Raw genomic sequence first — 17,236 nt, 5'->3', positions numbered from 1 at the left:
CGTTACAGGTTTTCACTGATAGTCTGCTCTGTCCGCTATGAATATAACTCCCTGTGGCCTCCTTTGGTTTCCATTTGCGTGGGGGGTGGGTCACCTCCCTCCCTTCACTTTCAGCCTACGTGCCTCCTTCAAGCTGGATGAACCTCCAGTAGGCACCGTGTAGTTGTTGTTGTTGTTTTTTATACTTCGTGTAGCCACTCTGTGTTTTTTAATTGGAGACTTTAATCCATTTACATTTCCAGTACTCATTGATAGGTAAGGACTTTCCGCTGCCCTCTTATTCTTCTGTGGCTGTCTTGCAGCTCCTCTGTTCCTCTCTTGCTGTCTTCCTCTGTGAATTTATGTTTTTCTATAGCGGCGTGCTTTGGTTCCTTTCTCTGACCTTTTGCGTATCCGATTTTTGCTTTGTGATTGCCATGAAGCTTACAAAAAAAAATCTTGTAGTTACGTTTTAAGTCGATAGCAACTTCAGTCGCCTGCACAAACTCTGTCCTTTTCCTCCTCCCCCCAGTTTCCTTTTTGATGTCATACTTTACATCTTTTTCTACTGTGTATCTATTAACAAGTTATTGTAGCTAGAGTCATTTTTAGTGCTTTTATCCTTTAACCTTTACACTAGAGTTAGGCGGTTAACATACCACCACATTTCAGAATTAAAATATTTGGAATTTGTATACTTAGCTTTACCAGTGTGCTTTATATTTTCATATGTTTTCTGTTACTAACAAGCATCTTTTCATTTCAGCTTGAAGAACTCGTTTCGGTGTTTCTTGTAAGTCTGGTCTAGTGGTGATGAATGCCCTCAGCTTTTGTCTGGGAATGTCTTAATCTCACCCTCTTTTTTTTTAAGGACAGCTTTGCTGGGTAAAATAGTCTTGGTTGGCAGTTTTTTTTCTTTCTTTCAGCGCTATGAATATATTATCTCACTCTCTCCTGACCTGAAAGGTTTCTGCTGAGAAATCCACTGATGGCCTTATGAGAGTTTCCTTGTATATGAGAAAGTTTTTTCCTCTTGCTGCTTTAAAAAATCTTTTTCTTTGATATTAGACAGTTGTAGTATATGTCTTTGATACAATTTCCTTGGATTGAATCTGGAGATCTGCGAGTGTCATGAACTGGATATTCAAAGACATTCTCAGCTGTTATTTCTTTAAATAAGTTTTCTGCCCTTTTCCCACTCTGTCGGCCCTGCCAGGCATTCTGGGGCTTTCTCAGAGCTTTTCTACGGATACATCTGCTCCACACTTTTTGTTTCCTCTTAAGAGGATTCTTAAGATTGTATGTATGCCTTCTCCCAACCCTGTGAAGCCAGGTCAGAATCCAATAGCCTCCTGTTTGCTTTCCCTAGGGCAGCGCCGAATGCCCGAGTGTATGTGTTCTTTCCAAGCCCCACTGAGCTGATTGGCTTTCTACGCATGCTCACTAGCCATCTGCAAAAGGTCCTACTTGCCACCCTCAGCCCCACAGGGAGCCTGGCATGGATAAGCATATGTGTATGTGAGTGGCATAGTGTTGGGGGTACCTGTAGGCCAATTCTCAGGGGCTTGTGGGCAGGCTTCCTGATGGAGCCTGCAAAGTGCTTAGTAGGACCTGTACCTTTGATGTGCATTGAGCCCTACCCCCGGTTCTCTCAGCCCCTACTCACCCCAGTCGTGTGGCTCACTGCAGCGTTCTGGAAGGGATAAGAAGCACACTCCTCAGTGACCCTTGGGGCTGTGATTCTGCAGGGGTACTGGTGCCTCACAGGTGGGTCTGCAGAGGACAGAAGCAGGCAGAGGTGGGGAGGTCCCCAACTAATGTCTGGGGCCTCTGACTAGTGTCTTTCGCATAAGTCAGAGCTAAGAACAGAGCAAAGAACTTCTGCAGTGGCTGCCCATCACCCATTTGATTGTGGCCTTGAGTCCATCAGGGGCGGAAGAAGGCAGGAGAGCAGGTGAGCCCATCGGAACCTGAGGTGGAGGCCCCAGCTCATCCTGGGGGCCTCACAGAGTTCCCTGGTCATTGTATGGGTGGGTAAGCAATCAGACTCTTCTCTCTTAAGGCAATCAGTGGTAGCAACTTGGTGTATACACCTTTATATGCATTTACAACGTATATGTATAATTATGTATCTTGATGGTTTTATTTACTAAATAGGGTCATAATGATCAGGAACTTTTCCACTTATAAATACATTTGGATATGCTTCCTCATCAGTACATATAGATCAAATTCATTATTTTTAACAATTATGTGGTATTCTGTAGTATGAATGAACTATAAATCAAATCGATCCACAATTTTACGAATTGGAGATAGTACCAATTGTCATCTTTATACACCTTGACGTGAATGGGACAGTATTTCTGACATCTTGTTTTTGTAGTCAGGGCTTTGGCCATTTCCAGAAGAAAAAAATGCACAGACTTTTGTCTCTTCCTTGGAGAAGGCTCAGGCATTGGGAGCCGTCCCAGTCCCTGAGTCATAACTGCCCTTATGACATCACGAGTCTCCCCATTTCACACTTTCTACCCATGCCATGGCTAGAGCAACACAGACCTGAGGGGATTTGAACCATCTACGCCCAATCCATGTGGGACCAATGGTGAGCAAGAGACAGACATGCCAGGCTTTTCGGGGATGCCCCCAGAGGTCGCTCAGACGAGGGGACCCCTGGACATCTGATGGCTCTGGGAATCCCTGGAAGTTGGGGATGTGCGGGATACTGAATGGAGAGGGAAGGAGAGCAGCCTCACGCTCGCCTTTCCCTTATCTGCTGATCGCAGGAGGCGGGCCAGCCTGGAAATATCAGTGAACACACTGAAAACGAGCCCGAGCAGGGAAAGGAGCTGGCCGATTCGACCTCGGCACCACTGAACTCGAAGGAGGAGGCAGAGGTGAGGCGGGGCCCTGCCGCGGACGCCTTCGGTCCGTGCATCCGAGCGCTCGTGGTTGCTGTCTTTTGCATGGTCCCGAGCTAAGAACAGGAGCAAACTCATTCTTGCCTGTCTTCTTTCCCCGTTTCCTTTTTCAGGCTAACAATGTGAATCAAGTTGAGATGAAGAGAGCAGATAATGCTACTAACACACCCAGAGAAGTATGACCCTCGCAGACACACAGGGCCGGGGCTGGGAGTGTGGGGGCCACATCTGTGGGGTGTGTCTGTGTGTGTCTGTGTGTCTGTGTGTGTCTGTGTGTGTCTGTGTGTGTCTGTGTGTCTGTGTGTTTGAGCTTGTGCATGTACGCTGGATTGTTAATTAAGATTTAAAGTGTGAAAGTCAAGAGGAGTGGAGATGGGTGAGAGATCGGAGCGACAGAACTCTATGGGGTGGAAGAAACTTTCCGTACTGCGACATGCAGAGGCCGAGGGCACGGTGTGGATTGGAGCTGGAGTCAGAGATGAAAGGGCGGGATTAACCAATGATGCTCCGTCTCAGCCGGGTGGGTGGGGTCTGGAGGGAAGGGCCCTGGGTCTTGTTAGGTAAACTTGGCGTTCCTTTGACCCATAGATCATGAAGTTTTTGCTCTATGCTGGCCAACGCGTTCCATGTAAAATCGGGGAGCCAGGGAGAGGGACTCTGAGATTCAGAGGTCAGTGTGATATGTCCATGTCCATTAGCCAGGGAGGGACAGACAGGACAGACAGGACACCTACCAGGTCTTCTAGTTCCAGCCGGTGTCCTGCCCAGGGTTCCTGAGGTGTAGAAGAAGGGGTGACTGTCGATGGGGACTCAGGGTCCCTTCCTGGCGAAACTTGGGGCTGAAGTGGGTGGGGACCATTCTCTGAATGCCTTCTCCCTCTCTCTCTCTCTCTCTCTCTTTTTTTTTCTTCTTGCAAGATCCCAGAAAACCGGAACGTGCCGGCCACTCGTAACCCGGAAGCCGTGCGCATCCAGGCGTGGTGGCGCGGCACGCTGGTGCGCCGGGCGCTGCTGCACGCGGCGCTGCGGGCCTGCGTCATCCAGCGCTGGTGGCGGCGCGCGATGCTGGAGGCGCAGCAGAGGCGGCGGCGCGTGGCGCTGGAGACCTTCACGCGGAGGGAGTGGGCGGCGGTCAAGCTGCAGTCCTGGGTGCGCATGTGGCGCATCCGGCTGCGCTACTGCCGCCTGCTCCACGCGGTGCGCATCATCCAGACCTACTGGAGGTGCCACTCCTGCACGTCCCGGGGGTTCATCAAGGGCCAGTACAGAGTCACCGCGGACCAGCTGCATCTTGAGATAGAGATCTTGCTGGGCTCGGGGCCTTGCATTGTGACGGAGTGTATTCCCCTCCCAACAAAGTAGTGAAGTGGTCTTTTCCCAGCCTCTCTCTGTCGGACAAGCTCCAGGGGGTCAGGGCGAATGTCGGCAGATGCTTAGTATCCCGGGTGCTAGCTCTGAGGAGTTGGCAGCAGTCGTTGTCGTTGTCGGAGGATTCTGAGCCCTTGTCCAGACTGAGCAGAGACTGTTTGGCCATGGCCACCATAGGCAGGAAAGTCCGGGGTACAGATCCACCGTGGTGGCCAACTCAGGGAGCATCACTCATGTTTGGTCCCGGGAAGCGGTGCCTCTCTCCGGGGCTGTGGACAAGGGAAGGCTAGGGGCAGCCGATGGGCAGTGGCGACACAGCACGTTTGCCAGGAATTCACCCACGAATGTCGAGTTGCCCAGGGCTTGTTCTCCCACCCCCATGAGTGAGAAGAGCCCACCCGCCCCGAGCGCTGGGATCCTGGCTGCTGCTGGTTTGTGAACGGGCCTCCCTCCATTCCGGCTACGGAGAGATGGGAGGAAGAGGCACATTGCTCCACGTCGATAGGTGCCAGGGACCTCTGACAGTCCCTTCCTGCAAAAAGCTGCCCCCTGGGGTGGGCTTGGGGCCTAAGTGATGGTAAAGGGCCAATTAAGAGGTCAAGGTCAGGCTGTCCCTCTGCCCACCTGGGCACTGCCGTCCCATGGTCCCCTGCAGACGGAGAGGGATCTGGGGTCCTGGGCTAATCTCCGTTAACGCTGCAAGCTCAGAAGCCTCTTTTCAGGCCCTGTCCCGCCTCTGCTGCCCCGACAAGCTGGTCCCGCAGCGCACAGAGGTTCTGAGGTGCGGCCCAGAGGTCTCAGGCTCCAGCTCTCTGTCCTGCATGGGGGGCGTGAGCTCTATTTCCTGCTCGGTCTCTCTGTGTCCTGCCCCTTGTGTCACACTCAGGTCCTGGTCCCCTCGCTCCTTAGGACTTCTGTCTCCTCTCCTCTTGCCTCCCTTCCTCCTGTTCAGTGTCTCAGAATAAAGAGCAAGGACTGCGGGGCCAGGCCGGCTGAGGTCAGACCCGCCCGCCGCCCCCTGCTCCCCGCCCCCACTGTCATGCGGCCGTGGACGCGCCACTGTCCCTCCCCTCGCCCCCAGTGTCCTGAGCTGTGAAGTTGGGTGGCTGATCCTCACTTTTCAGTGTGAACATCAAATACCATAAAAATTCAGCCACCAGCCACAGAACAAGGAAGGAGCTGTACCCGCAAACCTTAAAAACTGGCGGCCAAGGAGAAACAGGAAAATGCGGGGTGGAGTTGCAGCCCGCCGCGCACAGCAGGGTGTGCTCATCAGTACTGGGGTGCTGCTGGCCCCAGGCCCCCTCAGTGGACAGACAGGGAATGTGCGTGTCGCGCACACACAGGCACGCACACTCATACGGATCATCGATCTGTATTAAGATGGATGAGCTCACACTGAGACCTTCAATCTCAACCTAAAGTCAAAGTTTTCCTTGTATGTTTCTATCTCCTATTTCCAAGATTAAGAAATCATTCTTAGTAAGTCTTCTCTGTTTATCCTTCATACGGTTTCTTCTTCGATCTCTCCCGTATGTCGACTAACCTTTCCCGGCTGCTCCTGGCCTCTTTCCCACGCAGACACGGTCCCCACCCTGCTTGTGCTCTGACGCCCTGCTGGGCCATCACCCTCTTCATGGGGCCCAGGCTCCCGCTTCCCATATTGGTCGCGGTCCCTTGTGAATGCTGCTGTCGCCCAGCGCGGGCCGGCACGGCATGTCGGAGTGCCCTCTGCAAATGTCCTTGCTGTGCTCAGGCTATGACGCTAGCACCGAAGACGACACCCCTTACCGCCACGACCCCGGCCCCCCGTGTTTGGACCCCCTCTTAATCCCGCCTGGGCTCTGCCTCTCTGTGCCGGCAGGCCCCTGCGTGGACTCCTCCCTCGTCAGGGTTCCGTGCCTGGCAGACCTCCGATGCCAACACCCTCCTCACCCTCGGGATCCACACCCCACTCTGTGCCGTGGTGCCCGCCCCCCCGCCCCTCCCCAGCACACAGTGCACCCGTGATGCGCCGTCCAGCCTAATGAGGCCAAGGGCTTTCAAAATGAATTGTTCAGGAAGGGAAGGGAGGTCAATGAAGTTGAAAGGACAAGAGGAAACTAAGTTTTCAACTAAAAAAAATAAAGACGAGCTATCTGCAGAAGAAAACGTTTCACTTGCTACTATCTGCTTTCATGTTTTCACCCCAAATCTCAAGGACACGTGACCACAAAGAAAACTCAGAAAACGTCCTGAAAAAATGGGTCAAAATGGTTGAGCACAGGCTCGGGCCTTTCTCTGTCACTAGAAAGTCATAGGAATAACAGTACATTTATATATTTTTAAAATCTCTAATAGAACTTAAAAAATTAGGAACTTCAGGGGACAGAAGTCACGTGGACTCTTTTTAAAAGACAAGACAGATGCGAAAAAACACAATCGGGGCTCTAAAAAAAATCGTGGCGCGTGGACGTGCAGCCTCCCTCCCGGCTTGCAGGCAGCTGGCCCGGGACGTGGCGGGCGCCGTGGGCCACCACGGGGCCTGGGAGGAACGTACTTACATGAAGAGCAGCCGACTCTCCAGCTGGGCCATGCAGCTGGCGCGAGAGGGCCTGTCTCCAGGGAAGAGCTGTGACCGAACTTGGAGGAGAGAACGACAAGGCGGGGTACCACGTGGCCCTCTTGCACAGGAAGACCCCTGCCCAGGAGACCATCTACTGACAGCCCACATCTCCCCCTGCCATCTGTGGAGTCAGGGACATGACACAAGTGAACAGGCAAAGAGGATATCTCAAAACAAAGACGATCTCCCAGCATGAACCACCACGCTTTGGAGGGGAATGGCGCAAAAAGCGCCCCTAAACTCGACGAGCAGAAGCACGGTGGTCAAGGGAAAGACTCAGAAGGCAATTTAAGGAAGTGAAATCAATGTTCTCCGTGGGTGGGAGGAGACATCCTAGCCATGAGAGAACACCCTGCTATTAAAAATAGCCATTCATAAATCTTAGCAAGGAACAATGTTAAAATTAAAACGTGATGGATGGGCTGAATAGCAGAAGGGAAGTAACTAATGTACGGATTAGTGAGTGGAAATCTGGAGGCGAGGAGCCCTCCTGGAATGCAGCACAAGAGGGCAGGACAATGAAAAGGTTAAAAGAAAGGAAGAGAACAGAGCATTGATCCAGAAGTTCCCGTCACGGTTGAATTCGTGTTCCCGAGAAAGGAAGTACAGACACGGGGTGCAGGAACTCTCAAAGCACTAAGGAGTTTCCCAGGGCTTAAAGAGAAGCAGCTGCCCCCCAAAGGTGAAGGGAAACAGATGGCCCTCCGAACAGGTGGCCACACCTGATCTCACATCTGGTGGAGATAAACGCTTAAAAAGGGGGCGGGGATGAACGAAACTGCCCACTGAGGAATGTTTCAGGTGGGTGTCGGTGTTCTCCGCAGCAAGGAGGAAGTGAACAAGACGTTTCTATAAAATACGTACATTTCTATAACATTATGTGATCAATCTCAGAGGGTACCAATGTGAGAGGCTGCTAGAGGCGGTGGGTGGGGAACAGAAAATTGGCCTAAAGTTCTTACCTGGTTTTAGAAGAGATAGGTATTGATTTGCTCCAAGAACTCTACAACGTAAAATAAAATAGATGTGAACATTCGAGGGAGTTCTAGAAGGAAAGGAATAAGATACATAACTTCTGTATAAATTAGACATTCTGTTCGGATAAAACAAATCGAAAATACAGTCAGTCCAGAACACGAGCGATTCGTTTTCACATCACGCGGAGGAAGTCTGAGAGAGCACAGCCCAGGCCTGGTGTGGCGGCTACGCGATGCCATCATGGGACTCAGCCGCTGCTCTTCACCGTCTGAAGGAGCTAACCCTTGTCCTTGCTCCCAACACAATTATCACAGTGCCGGCCACCACGACTACATTTCAGGGGAAAAGCTAAGGCAAGATGGCAAAAAAGACCCATTTGAGTCCTATAAGATTGTCCCGAAAGACCCATCCAGTGACATTTGTTGACCAACGAGTATCAGGTAACCACTCTAGCTGCAAGGGAGACTGAGAAATGTCAAGGTCCACAAAATCGGTGTCCTTCCGGTGAGGAAGACGTGGGGTGTGGATATGGGTAAGCAACGCACAGCGTCTGCCACAATTTCTAAAACAGTAGAAGAGAAAAAAATACCAACCTCAAAATGCACTGAGAACTTAGTCAATCTAATAAAAGACAGAGAAAGAAGAAGAGACCCTTAGAAAATACGATGGTTTTAAAGCGGAAAATAAGGTGGCAATAAGTCCATAAATATTAGGAATCGATGAATGTAAATAGATGAGCGTAAATATCGACCTATTAAAAAACGCTCTCTTATTGGTTAAACAGATCTTGCTTGTGGCGGATGCTTCCGCTGCCTTCACCCCTCCCTAAGCCCACGGACAGCAAGGGGACAGGCAGCGGGCAAGGAAGGAGCCAGCCACGTAGGCAGGGAGCCCAGACTCGAGCAAGCCACCACCACGGTACCACCAACCCCTCTCAGCTCACACCTGTGGGCTGAAGGGAACCCCTTGGGACCAGCTGCCATAGAGGAAAACGTCTGAGCCTGATTTATGGGTTGTCAAGCTTAGTGTGTGCATGCCCGCCCAGAAGAGCGGCTGAACTACAGCCTCGCTCAGGGATAGCTGTGGAAGGAGCTGGTGAGGGAAAGTCTCCTCAGTGGGCAGTGTCAGGCTGTGCATCCACTTTGTGTGGACCGAGGCGCGCGTGGCCGGAGACGGGATACACCCGGAGTTTTCAGCAACGGCGAATGGTTTACTAGTCAGTTTCCTGGACATGCTGATGAATAATATGGTGGATAATCCTAGGCTTTAAGCGCTTTATATTTTCATAAACTGTAGATTTGTCCAATTCCTTTTTTTTCCCCAGTCCACATGTGATTTCTCCGTGATGAATTTTATCACATCTTAGCAGATTGCACTCCGGGGGGCACTGAATTAGTGTTTTCTCAACTTCTTCAACAAATATTTGTATTTGTTTCATACAGACTATTCTTAGAGCCTAAATTCTTCAGTCACTCCAAGCTTGGCAGTCACCCTTCGATGAACAACAGCTGGACTGTATTGGTAGCATCTGTCAACTCATCAAGAGCCAAGGAAAAACACTTGAAATCATTTGGCTTGTTTTAAATTGACTCCTGATTTTGTTCCAAACGTCACCAACGCCTAAAGCAGCTATTCTCACTGAAAGGCTAATAGGGTTAAGTTTATTTTCTCGGGACACATTTTTTTTTTTCAGCTGCTACAATTAAACATGATTTAATTAACTCACCACCAGTAAACATCTTTTCTTGCTCGGCTAACAAACGAGCAATTGGGAAACTTCTTGTGCTGGCAGACTCATTTTCGTTTTTTATCTTGCGGAGAAAGTCTGCTGTGATGAGATTTAAAGTGCAGCATTTCTGAATTCTGTGTTCATCGCTTCCTTGGGAGTTAGGAACGGCGTAGATTGAGTGGTCTGTAGTATCGTCTTTCGGCGCAGCTATAGTGCCACTGCATAATGAACACGACGCTTTGCCATTGTCTCGAAAGCGTGACATTTAAAGCCTACTTTCCTCTTGTCTCGTTTTGACATGATGGATACGCACGGGTAATAAAAAATAAGTCACAGCGCAGCAATGCGTGTGGCGTTCGAAACGCCGTTTAGTTACAGCCGGACCAGTGTGATTTGTTGTGTGCTAAGCAGCAGTGTGCAGGATGAGTGCCACATAGAGTCTCTGTCACAGCCACTCACATTTGTCATCGTCCTGCAGATGTGGCCGCAGACGGCATACAAACAATCCAGGCGGGCTGGTTTCCAACAAGATTTTATTTATGAACACTGAAATTTGAATTTCATATCATTTTCATGTGTCGTGAAATATTATTCTTTTGAGTTTTTTCAACTACCGAAAAATGTAAAAGCCGTTCTTTGCGGGATAAACGAAGACGGGCAGTTGGCGGGATTTAACCCAGAGGCTGTATTTTGCCAACCCCAGCCCTAAACCGATGCCGGTCCCACGGCGCTGAGTCCCTAACAGGCAGGACGTATGTGTCTCAGGAGCAGGGTGTAAAAACGGCAGCGCACCTGCGACCACTCCTCACGACCATTCACCTGAGTATTCAGCCCTGGCTCTGTCTGATTTTCCAGGGAGGGAAGACAGTCATCAGAGGTCACAGTAAGAGTCTCATTAAACTTAAAGCTGTAGCTAAGACCTGGTGGCTTCAGATTAGTTATGCCAAGAAACAAGCGAGTAAGGAAAGGAGTCGCCGCAGGGGCAGGAAGAATGGACCCTGAGCGCCCGGCTGCTGCTACACTGTGGCACCAGGGTCGTCCGGGGATTCACACCAGGACCTGAGGCTCTGCTGCCCAGGCATCATGGGAGACAGACAAACGGCCACGGCCTGAGATGTACCTGGTGACCAGAGAACCAGAGCCCTCATGGGGGAGGGTCTGGACCGCTGCTTCCCCTCAGGCAAACTGCCTAGGTGGGGAGAAACGGGGGGTCAGATGTGCAAGGGTTCCCTCGAGAAAGGTCGGGTGGGGGTCGGAGTGTGAGTGCTGGCCTCAGAGTAAACTGAAGCCGTGGGGACGGAGTGGAGTTTGTCCTCTTCACCTTTCTCTAAGTTTTCCTGGGAGACGAGACCGAATCCTGAAGAAGCTACTTTTAAAGGTAAACACTTCCCGTGGGGAGCGAGTAGGTCCGCGGGGCATACAGGGGTGCATGGTAGTGTATGCGTGGATGGAGTGGGTTGTCTCTCCACAGCGGCTGGGAACACTTGCTGTGTCCCCTACTGGGAACTGCCCTTGGCCCCAGGGAAGAGACTCGATCCAGGTTATGGCCTCTCCTAAGGGGAAGCCGGCGGGCGGCGACCGGGTTGTGATTGGTGTCTTGGGTTGAATAGTCCCAGCCCCCAAAGGTACGTTGAAGTCCTAATCTCAGTACCTCGGAATGTGGCCTTTGGAAATGGAGTTTCTGCAGAGGTGGTCAAGTTAAAATGAGGTGTTTACGGTGGGTCCTAATCCTTATAAAAAGGGAAAATTTGGACAGAGACAGGGATGTGTACGAAAGAGGAAGGATCGGAGTGACGAGCCTACGGGCCGAGGACCGCCCAAGGTTGCCACCGAGCCCCGGAAGCTGGAGGGAAGCAAGGGCGGAGCCTTCCCCGCAGCTTTCAGGGGGAGCACGGCCCTGCCGGGACACTGACTTTGGACTTGCAGCCTCCAGAGCCGCGAGACAGTGAACGCCTCCTGCTCTAAGCCGAGCACTTGACGGCACTTCACCGCCCGCGGCAGCCCTGGCAAAGTCCTGTAGCTGGACGCAGAGGCCAGGCCCGCCCGCCCGAATTTGGGCCAGTTCGGAAGGACCGTCCGCGCCGCCAAACCTCTCGTCGGATCGGCCGAGATCTGCCGTGAACACGCTGTAGGCCAGCTCCTCCCTTCGCTCAAGGCCGGATTCCTCACTTCCTCACAAAGCACATGCAACACGCCATCTCAGAGTGTTTTGGGGACCCAATATAAGACAGCGTAAGACAGAGTCTGGCCCACAGGACACTGTCATGGCTGTCAGCCACTCGGCACTATTCAGTCCTGAATTTCCTCGACCCTAAACAAACAATATGGAGACCCTGCCGAGCTCCCGCGTCTGAGACCCGGGGTTGAAGCAACTGTGTCTCGTGGGCCAGGGCCTCCAGGCGAGGTAAACTCAGGGGTTCTGCGTTGGCCCCAGGTCCTGATCACCCCTGGAGGGGTCAGGCTTGGGCTAGGGACCACTAGGAAGGGCAGAGGAAGGGTCTTCTGTGGGTGACACAGTTCGGGGGCAAGGATCCCAGAGGGACCACTAAGGGGTCTCGGGCTCATTCTCGGAATCCACCAGCCAGGGCCCCCCGGCGTGAGCAGCGGACGGACAGTGGGCAGAAGAGGCAGCAACGAGGCCCTTTGTTGGGCGGCCTGAGGACTCAGGCTTCCGCGCGGCCGCCCAGAGACTCACGCTCTGTCTCACCCACTTTCCTCTCTCCCAGGTTGCTCCCCTTTTCCCTCCCCTGCCTTTCCTTCTCTCCCAGCCCCCAAATGCTCTAGCCTCCTCTCCGACCTGGGGATTGTCAGCACTAGCCCGTGGCTACCCCTACTGGGACAGAGAGGACAAGGGAAGGGCATGGCAGGCTCTGTCCCGAGGAATGAGGAGAGGGTCGCAGGCCCCGAGGGCTTGAGGCCTTTCCCAGAGAAGTGGGGTGGGGGCGGGTAGCCCATTCATTCACCATTCCCTACTCATTCAATGAACACTTACTTTTTACCCACCACATCCTGACATTGTGCAGACTTTGTGCATTGAGGTCACAAACGTGGAAAATGCTCAGGCTCTGCCCGCAGCCACCAGTGAGCAATCGGGGGACTACGTTAGGGTCCGACGAGGGCTGCAGTGAGATCCATAAGGGGGTTCAGGATTTCTCAGGACGCGGATCCACCAAGTGACCCCTTGGGAGGCTGCCGGGAGGGCGGCTGTGTTAGGGTCTGCACGCGGGGGTCCCCCAGCCCCGGCGTGGCTGGAGGCAGAAGAAATGGCCGAGGCAGGGGCCATCCCAGCGCAGCTCACTCCCCACGGGCCTGGGAGCACGGTCAGGCGCCCACGGACCCTCCTGTCTTCTCGCCCCCACCCCTCCCCCTGGGAGAAGGAGTCTGCAGAGAACCTGGCGGGGGTGGGGGGGGGGAGACTGGCGGAGGCGGCGGGGACCGGCTGGTGTGGGTGGGGTGGGAGCATGGGGAGAGACCCCCGCCCCATGCCGCTCCTGCTGTGCCCAGGAATCGCCCCCAGAGGCCCCCAGAGGGGTGCACATATCTTGTTCCCTGTGCTGTGTCCTTATGCCAGGGGCGCCCACCATGCTCGCCCCAGGTCCCTCACCCAGCCCGGAAACCGCCCCCTGCGTGGCGTTACCCCACTGCGCCCGAGCCCTGGGGCTCCTCGGCCTCGTTGGCTTGAGTCCGAGCTGTCCCCGGTGGCACGCAAGGCTCTAGGACCTTCACTGTCCCTACGGTCACCACATCCGCTGACACCCCGGCCCCTGGGCCTCTTTCCTGTCTGAGTCCCCTCCGTCTGGAGCCCCAGCCCATTTGTTCCCCTGGGCTCCGTGGATGGGGAGCACAGAGACCTGAACCCCACCTCCCACCACCACCTCAAACACGCTCGTGGGTACGAGGCTCTCTGTATTATAGCCAGCATGGATTATGGTATCTAAATCAACTTTTATTGAGGTATAATTTGTGTATATATGATAATTTGTATCTATTTCAGGTGTACATTTTTTTTTCTATTTTTTTTGGACAAGTTTACACACCTGTGTGACCACCATGACAACCGAAATACAGAGCATTCCATTATCCAAGTTCCCATGCAGGTCCCACCGCAACGTTCAGGCCACCGCCGCGTCCCCACTGACGCTAGCTGTCCTTTCCGCAGCACGCTGTGCCCTCGTCAGAGTCTGGCCCCTTTGGCTTAGCTAAGTCTTACAGGTTCGGGAAGGAGGCTTCTTGGATATTGTCTGGAAACAGCGGGGATCAGAGGCCCGGGAAGAGCCGGTGCCGCACGTGGTGCAGGGCGCGGAGCGAGTCGCACAGGGGGGCGGGGCCGGGAGAGTCGCACAGGGGGGCGGGGCCGAGACCCAGCGTCCCCTCCGAGACTGACGAGACTGACGGGCTATGAGGCCGGTGTAGGCGTGTGCGGTTTCTGCGCCTCAGTTTCCTCGTCTGCAAAGTGGGCGAACGCCATTTCGCCACAGCTGTAGCCACCGACCGCAGAACGGGGTGACGATGGCCTGTGCGTCTCCCCAGGGCCCAGCCAGCACCTCTGTCTTCAAGTCTTCAAACTGTCGCTCCTTGCACCTTGACTGTCCTTGCGTCTCACTCCGCCACGCCCCCCCGCCCCCCCCCCCCGTCTCTCTCCCATCTCCCCCTTCCCCTCCCCCATTCAGGTCGCACTGACACCACCCTCAGCCTCAAATGGCCTCTTCCTCTTCTCTATAGCCCCCCAGAGCTCCACGCTGGCCTCGCCCAGACCAGGAGCAGGCAGAGGTGGGGCCCTGCTCCTGCAGCGGCTGACCCTCACCCATTTCCTGACTGTGGCCTTGATGCCCTCAGGGGAAGAGGAAGACCGGAGAGTGCTTGAGGCCCCTTGAGCCTGAGAGGGTGTCCTGGCTGGTCCTGGGGGCTTCCTGGGTGTTCCCGCCTGTGTGGGTCCCGCCCTCCCAGGGTCCCGATAACTAGGTGGCCTACAAGGAGGCCAGATGTAGGAGGTTCAGCCGCGGCAAGGCTGTTTACTCTGTTCCAATCCCGCCAGCCTCATCCCAGATGATTATTGCCAATTTCCATGTATATTTTCCTAATCCCTACCCCCTTTAAAAATGATGCCTTTACAACACGTGTGTATAAGCATATGCTTATACTGAGTTCATCCTGATTCGACGAACTTGCTGACCTTGAACGCCCTTCTAAATCAGTACACAGAGCGCATGCTCATTCTTTCCCGTTGTTATTGGGTCCGCCATTGTTTAAATGAATTGACATTCAACGCATACCTGGCAGGCATTCGTGAGTATCACTGCGCGCCTTGTGGTCAGTGGGTCAGTAGTTGCGGCCTTCTCTGTAGCCAGAACTCTGGCCCTCCTGGCAGGAAAGAAGGGACAGGTCTCCCAGGTTTTCCTTAGAAGGGGTTCTACTGCCGGGAGACGTCCTGGTGCCCGAGTCACAGGTGCCCTTATGACATCATGGTTCTCCCTCTCCTCCTCTCTCGCTCCCGGAGCTGTGGCTGGAGGAGCATGGACCCGAGAGCCATGGAAACATCTGGCCCCTAACCACGGGTAATTTAGCGCAGACCTGAGGGCTTTGACCGCCTGCCCCCGGTCACGGGCATGTGATGTTGCATAAGAGACAGACCCGCCCGGGCTTCGTGCGAGGGCAGCGCGTTTCCCATAGTTCCTTCGGGGTGGGACCCCGCGTCCGTGTCTGCGGTTCCGGAACAGGCCAGGAAGCCGAGTGTGGGCTCGACTGGGCGCCCCGCGGCCGCGGAGAGCATTTCGACTTTCTCCCACGTTTTCCTCTCTAGATTCCCATTACCCAAGGATAGCAAACCTTCCCACTTACAGTCAGAGAGAACGAGGGAACCACATTGATGACTCAGAGCTGGAAGGAGCAAAGGCGAGGAGTGGCTCCGCGCCAGGGCCGCTGCCCTCCCCACCCTCTGTGGGTAGACGGGTCCAGACTCCACTACTGGGGAGAGCCTTGACGCCTGACTTCTCTGACCCTCGCGGTCCAGTGGAGTGACCCAGAGGTCTGTGGCCGTGTCGCTTGTTGTCTAGAGATGCTTCAGTGAGTCAACGCAGCCTTAACATTATACCAGGACAAGAGGCGTAAACCCAGGGTGTGCCAGGCACATTGGGCCGGAGGACCACCGGACACAGAGCTGGGATGAGCAGAGACTGACTCCCTCCTGCCTGTCCTTTTCCCCACCTCCTCCTCAGGCTGCGGGATGTGGGTCTGGCCAAGGTGTGTGGACGGTGCCAAGTAGGGGGCCAAAGCGCGTGAACCCAGACCCCACGGGGTTGGGAGCCCCGAGGTGGGGTGGTGTTTGGAGAACACAAAGGCCAGTGTACAGGAAGACCGGCTCGAGCAGTGCGTGCGTGTGTGTGTGTGTGACTGTGCGCCAATGTATGTGTTAACTGCTGTTTAAGCTCTTATTCAAGTGCGTGAAGTTGAGGAACTTTCTGACACTTTGGTGAGGCACCGGGGAGACAGCTGGTCGCCGGTTTAACCCGAAGTCAGAGGCAAGGGGGACGGGGAAGGGGGGTACTTTTCCAGAAGATGGGAGGGGCCGGGAGAGAAGTGACATGGGTCTCAGGTAGGTGGTCAGATCCGGGTGAAGCTTGAATCTGTTCCACCTCTAGATAAGGGTGTGTACCTTGCTCTAGAATGGCCAATGAGGTCCACGGGGACCCGGGTGAGGTTGCAGGGGCAGGTGTCCCTCCACTTTACAGATGGAGGCCCTGAGACTCAGAGGGCAAGATGATGTGTCCGCGTCCCTCAGGTAGAGAAAGGCGAACGCGGGACACTTCCTGGGTCTCCTGGGTCCAGCTGTAGCCAACGAGCTCTCCTGAACAGATCAAGGGACGATTACCGTGGAGGGTCCGGGCCCCTTCCTGGCACACCCCAGGGCCGAAATGTATACGTGTCCTAAGTGTCCCTTTTTCTCTTAACAAGGCTCCAAGGGAATTAAGATCACCATGACGCAAGAGGAAGCGGCAGTGGTCATCCAGGCCTGGTGGCGCGGCACCCTGTTGCGCCGGACGCTGCTGCACGCGGCGCTGCGCGCGCTCATCATCCAGCGCTGGTGGCGGCAGGTGCAGGCGGCGCGGCTGCAGAAGAGGCGGCGCGAGACTCTGGATTCGTACACACGGAGCGAATGGGCCGCGGTCCGGCTGCAGTCCTGGGTGCGCATGTGGCGCATCCGCCTGCGTTACTGCCGCCTGCTCCACGCGGTGCGCATCATCCAGCTGTACTGGCGCTGGCACGTTTGCCACACCCGGGGCTTTATTCAGGGCCATTACGACATCAAAGAAAACCAGCTGAATCTTCAACTTGAAATCTCTTTGGGCTCACAGGCTTGCAGGGTGCAGCAATGCATAGCCCTTCCAATAAAGGAGTGATCGGGTCTGCGAGCTAATGATGTGGCATCTCATGAATCAGCTCTGAGGAAGCAGTGGAGGTTGTCTGCGGTCCCGTGTGGGAGAGGATTCTGACAGCGGGGTGCTGGATGAGCAGGGTCTGTGATTGACTAGCAATGCCTGCCGCGGGCAGCGAAGTAGGGGTTGCAGGGCCAAGTCCAAGGACTCCAGGGAGCCTCCTTCGCGGTGTGGTCTGCGCGAATGGCATGGTCCGCTCCGGAGTTATGCAACATGGAGTGCT

At 54.2% G+C, this 17,236-nt stretch overlaps 2 protein-coding genes across 2 annotated transcripts; both read left to right on the top strand.

The window, feature by feature from the left end:
• Positions 1 to 3,333: 3,333 nt before the first annotated feature.
• LOC107504116 (IQ domain-containing protein F1) lies at positions 3,334 to 5,243 on the top strand. Its single transcript, XM_036219683.1, has 2 exons — positions 3,334 to 3,353; positions 3,746 to 5,243. The coding sequence occupies exons 1-2, from the start codon at positions 3,334 to 3,336 to the stop codon at positions 4,260 to 4,262; spliced, it is 537 nt and encodes a 178-aa protein (XP_036075576.1). The 3' UTR covers positions 4,263 to 5,243.
• Positions 5,244 to 16,554: 11,311 nt separating this feature from the next.
• Positions 16,555 to 16,977, top strand: LOC107504132 (IQ domain-containing protein F5-like). The gene has a single exon (XM_016133130.2). The coding sequence runs from the start codon at positions 16,555 to 16,557 to the stop codon at positions 16,975 to 16,977; it is 423 nt and encodes a 140-aa protein (XP_015988616.2).
• The last annotated feature ends 259 nt before the right edge of the window (positions 16,978 to 17,236 follow it).

Source organism: Rousettus aegyptiacus, unplaced genomic scaffold (genome assembly GCF_014176215.1).
Source record: "Rousettus aegyptiacus isolate mRouAeg1 unplaced genomic scaffold, mRouAeg1.p scaffold_m13_p_4, whole genome shotgun sequence".
Classification (NCBI taxonomy): domain Eukaryota; kingdom Metazoa; phylum Chordata; class Mammalia; order Chiroptera; family Pteropodidae; genus Rousettus; species Rousettus aegyptiacus.
Note: the sequence above shows the minus strand (reverse complement) of the source record. Positions and strands in the feature narration are given on the sequence as shown.

Coding starts and splice junctions, on each gene's coding strand:
- LOC107504132 (XM_016133130.2), top strand. CDS start 16,555: ATGACGCAAGAGGAAGCGGCAGTGGTCATCCAGGCCTGGTGGCGCGGC.
- LOC107504116 (XM_036219683.1), top strand. CDS start 3,334: ATGCAGAGGCCGAGGGCACG. Junction 3,354..3,745: donor ATGCAGAGGCCGAGGGCACG/GTGTGGATTGGA, acceptor TTGGGGCTGAAG/TGGGTGGGGACCATTCTCTG.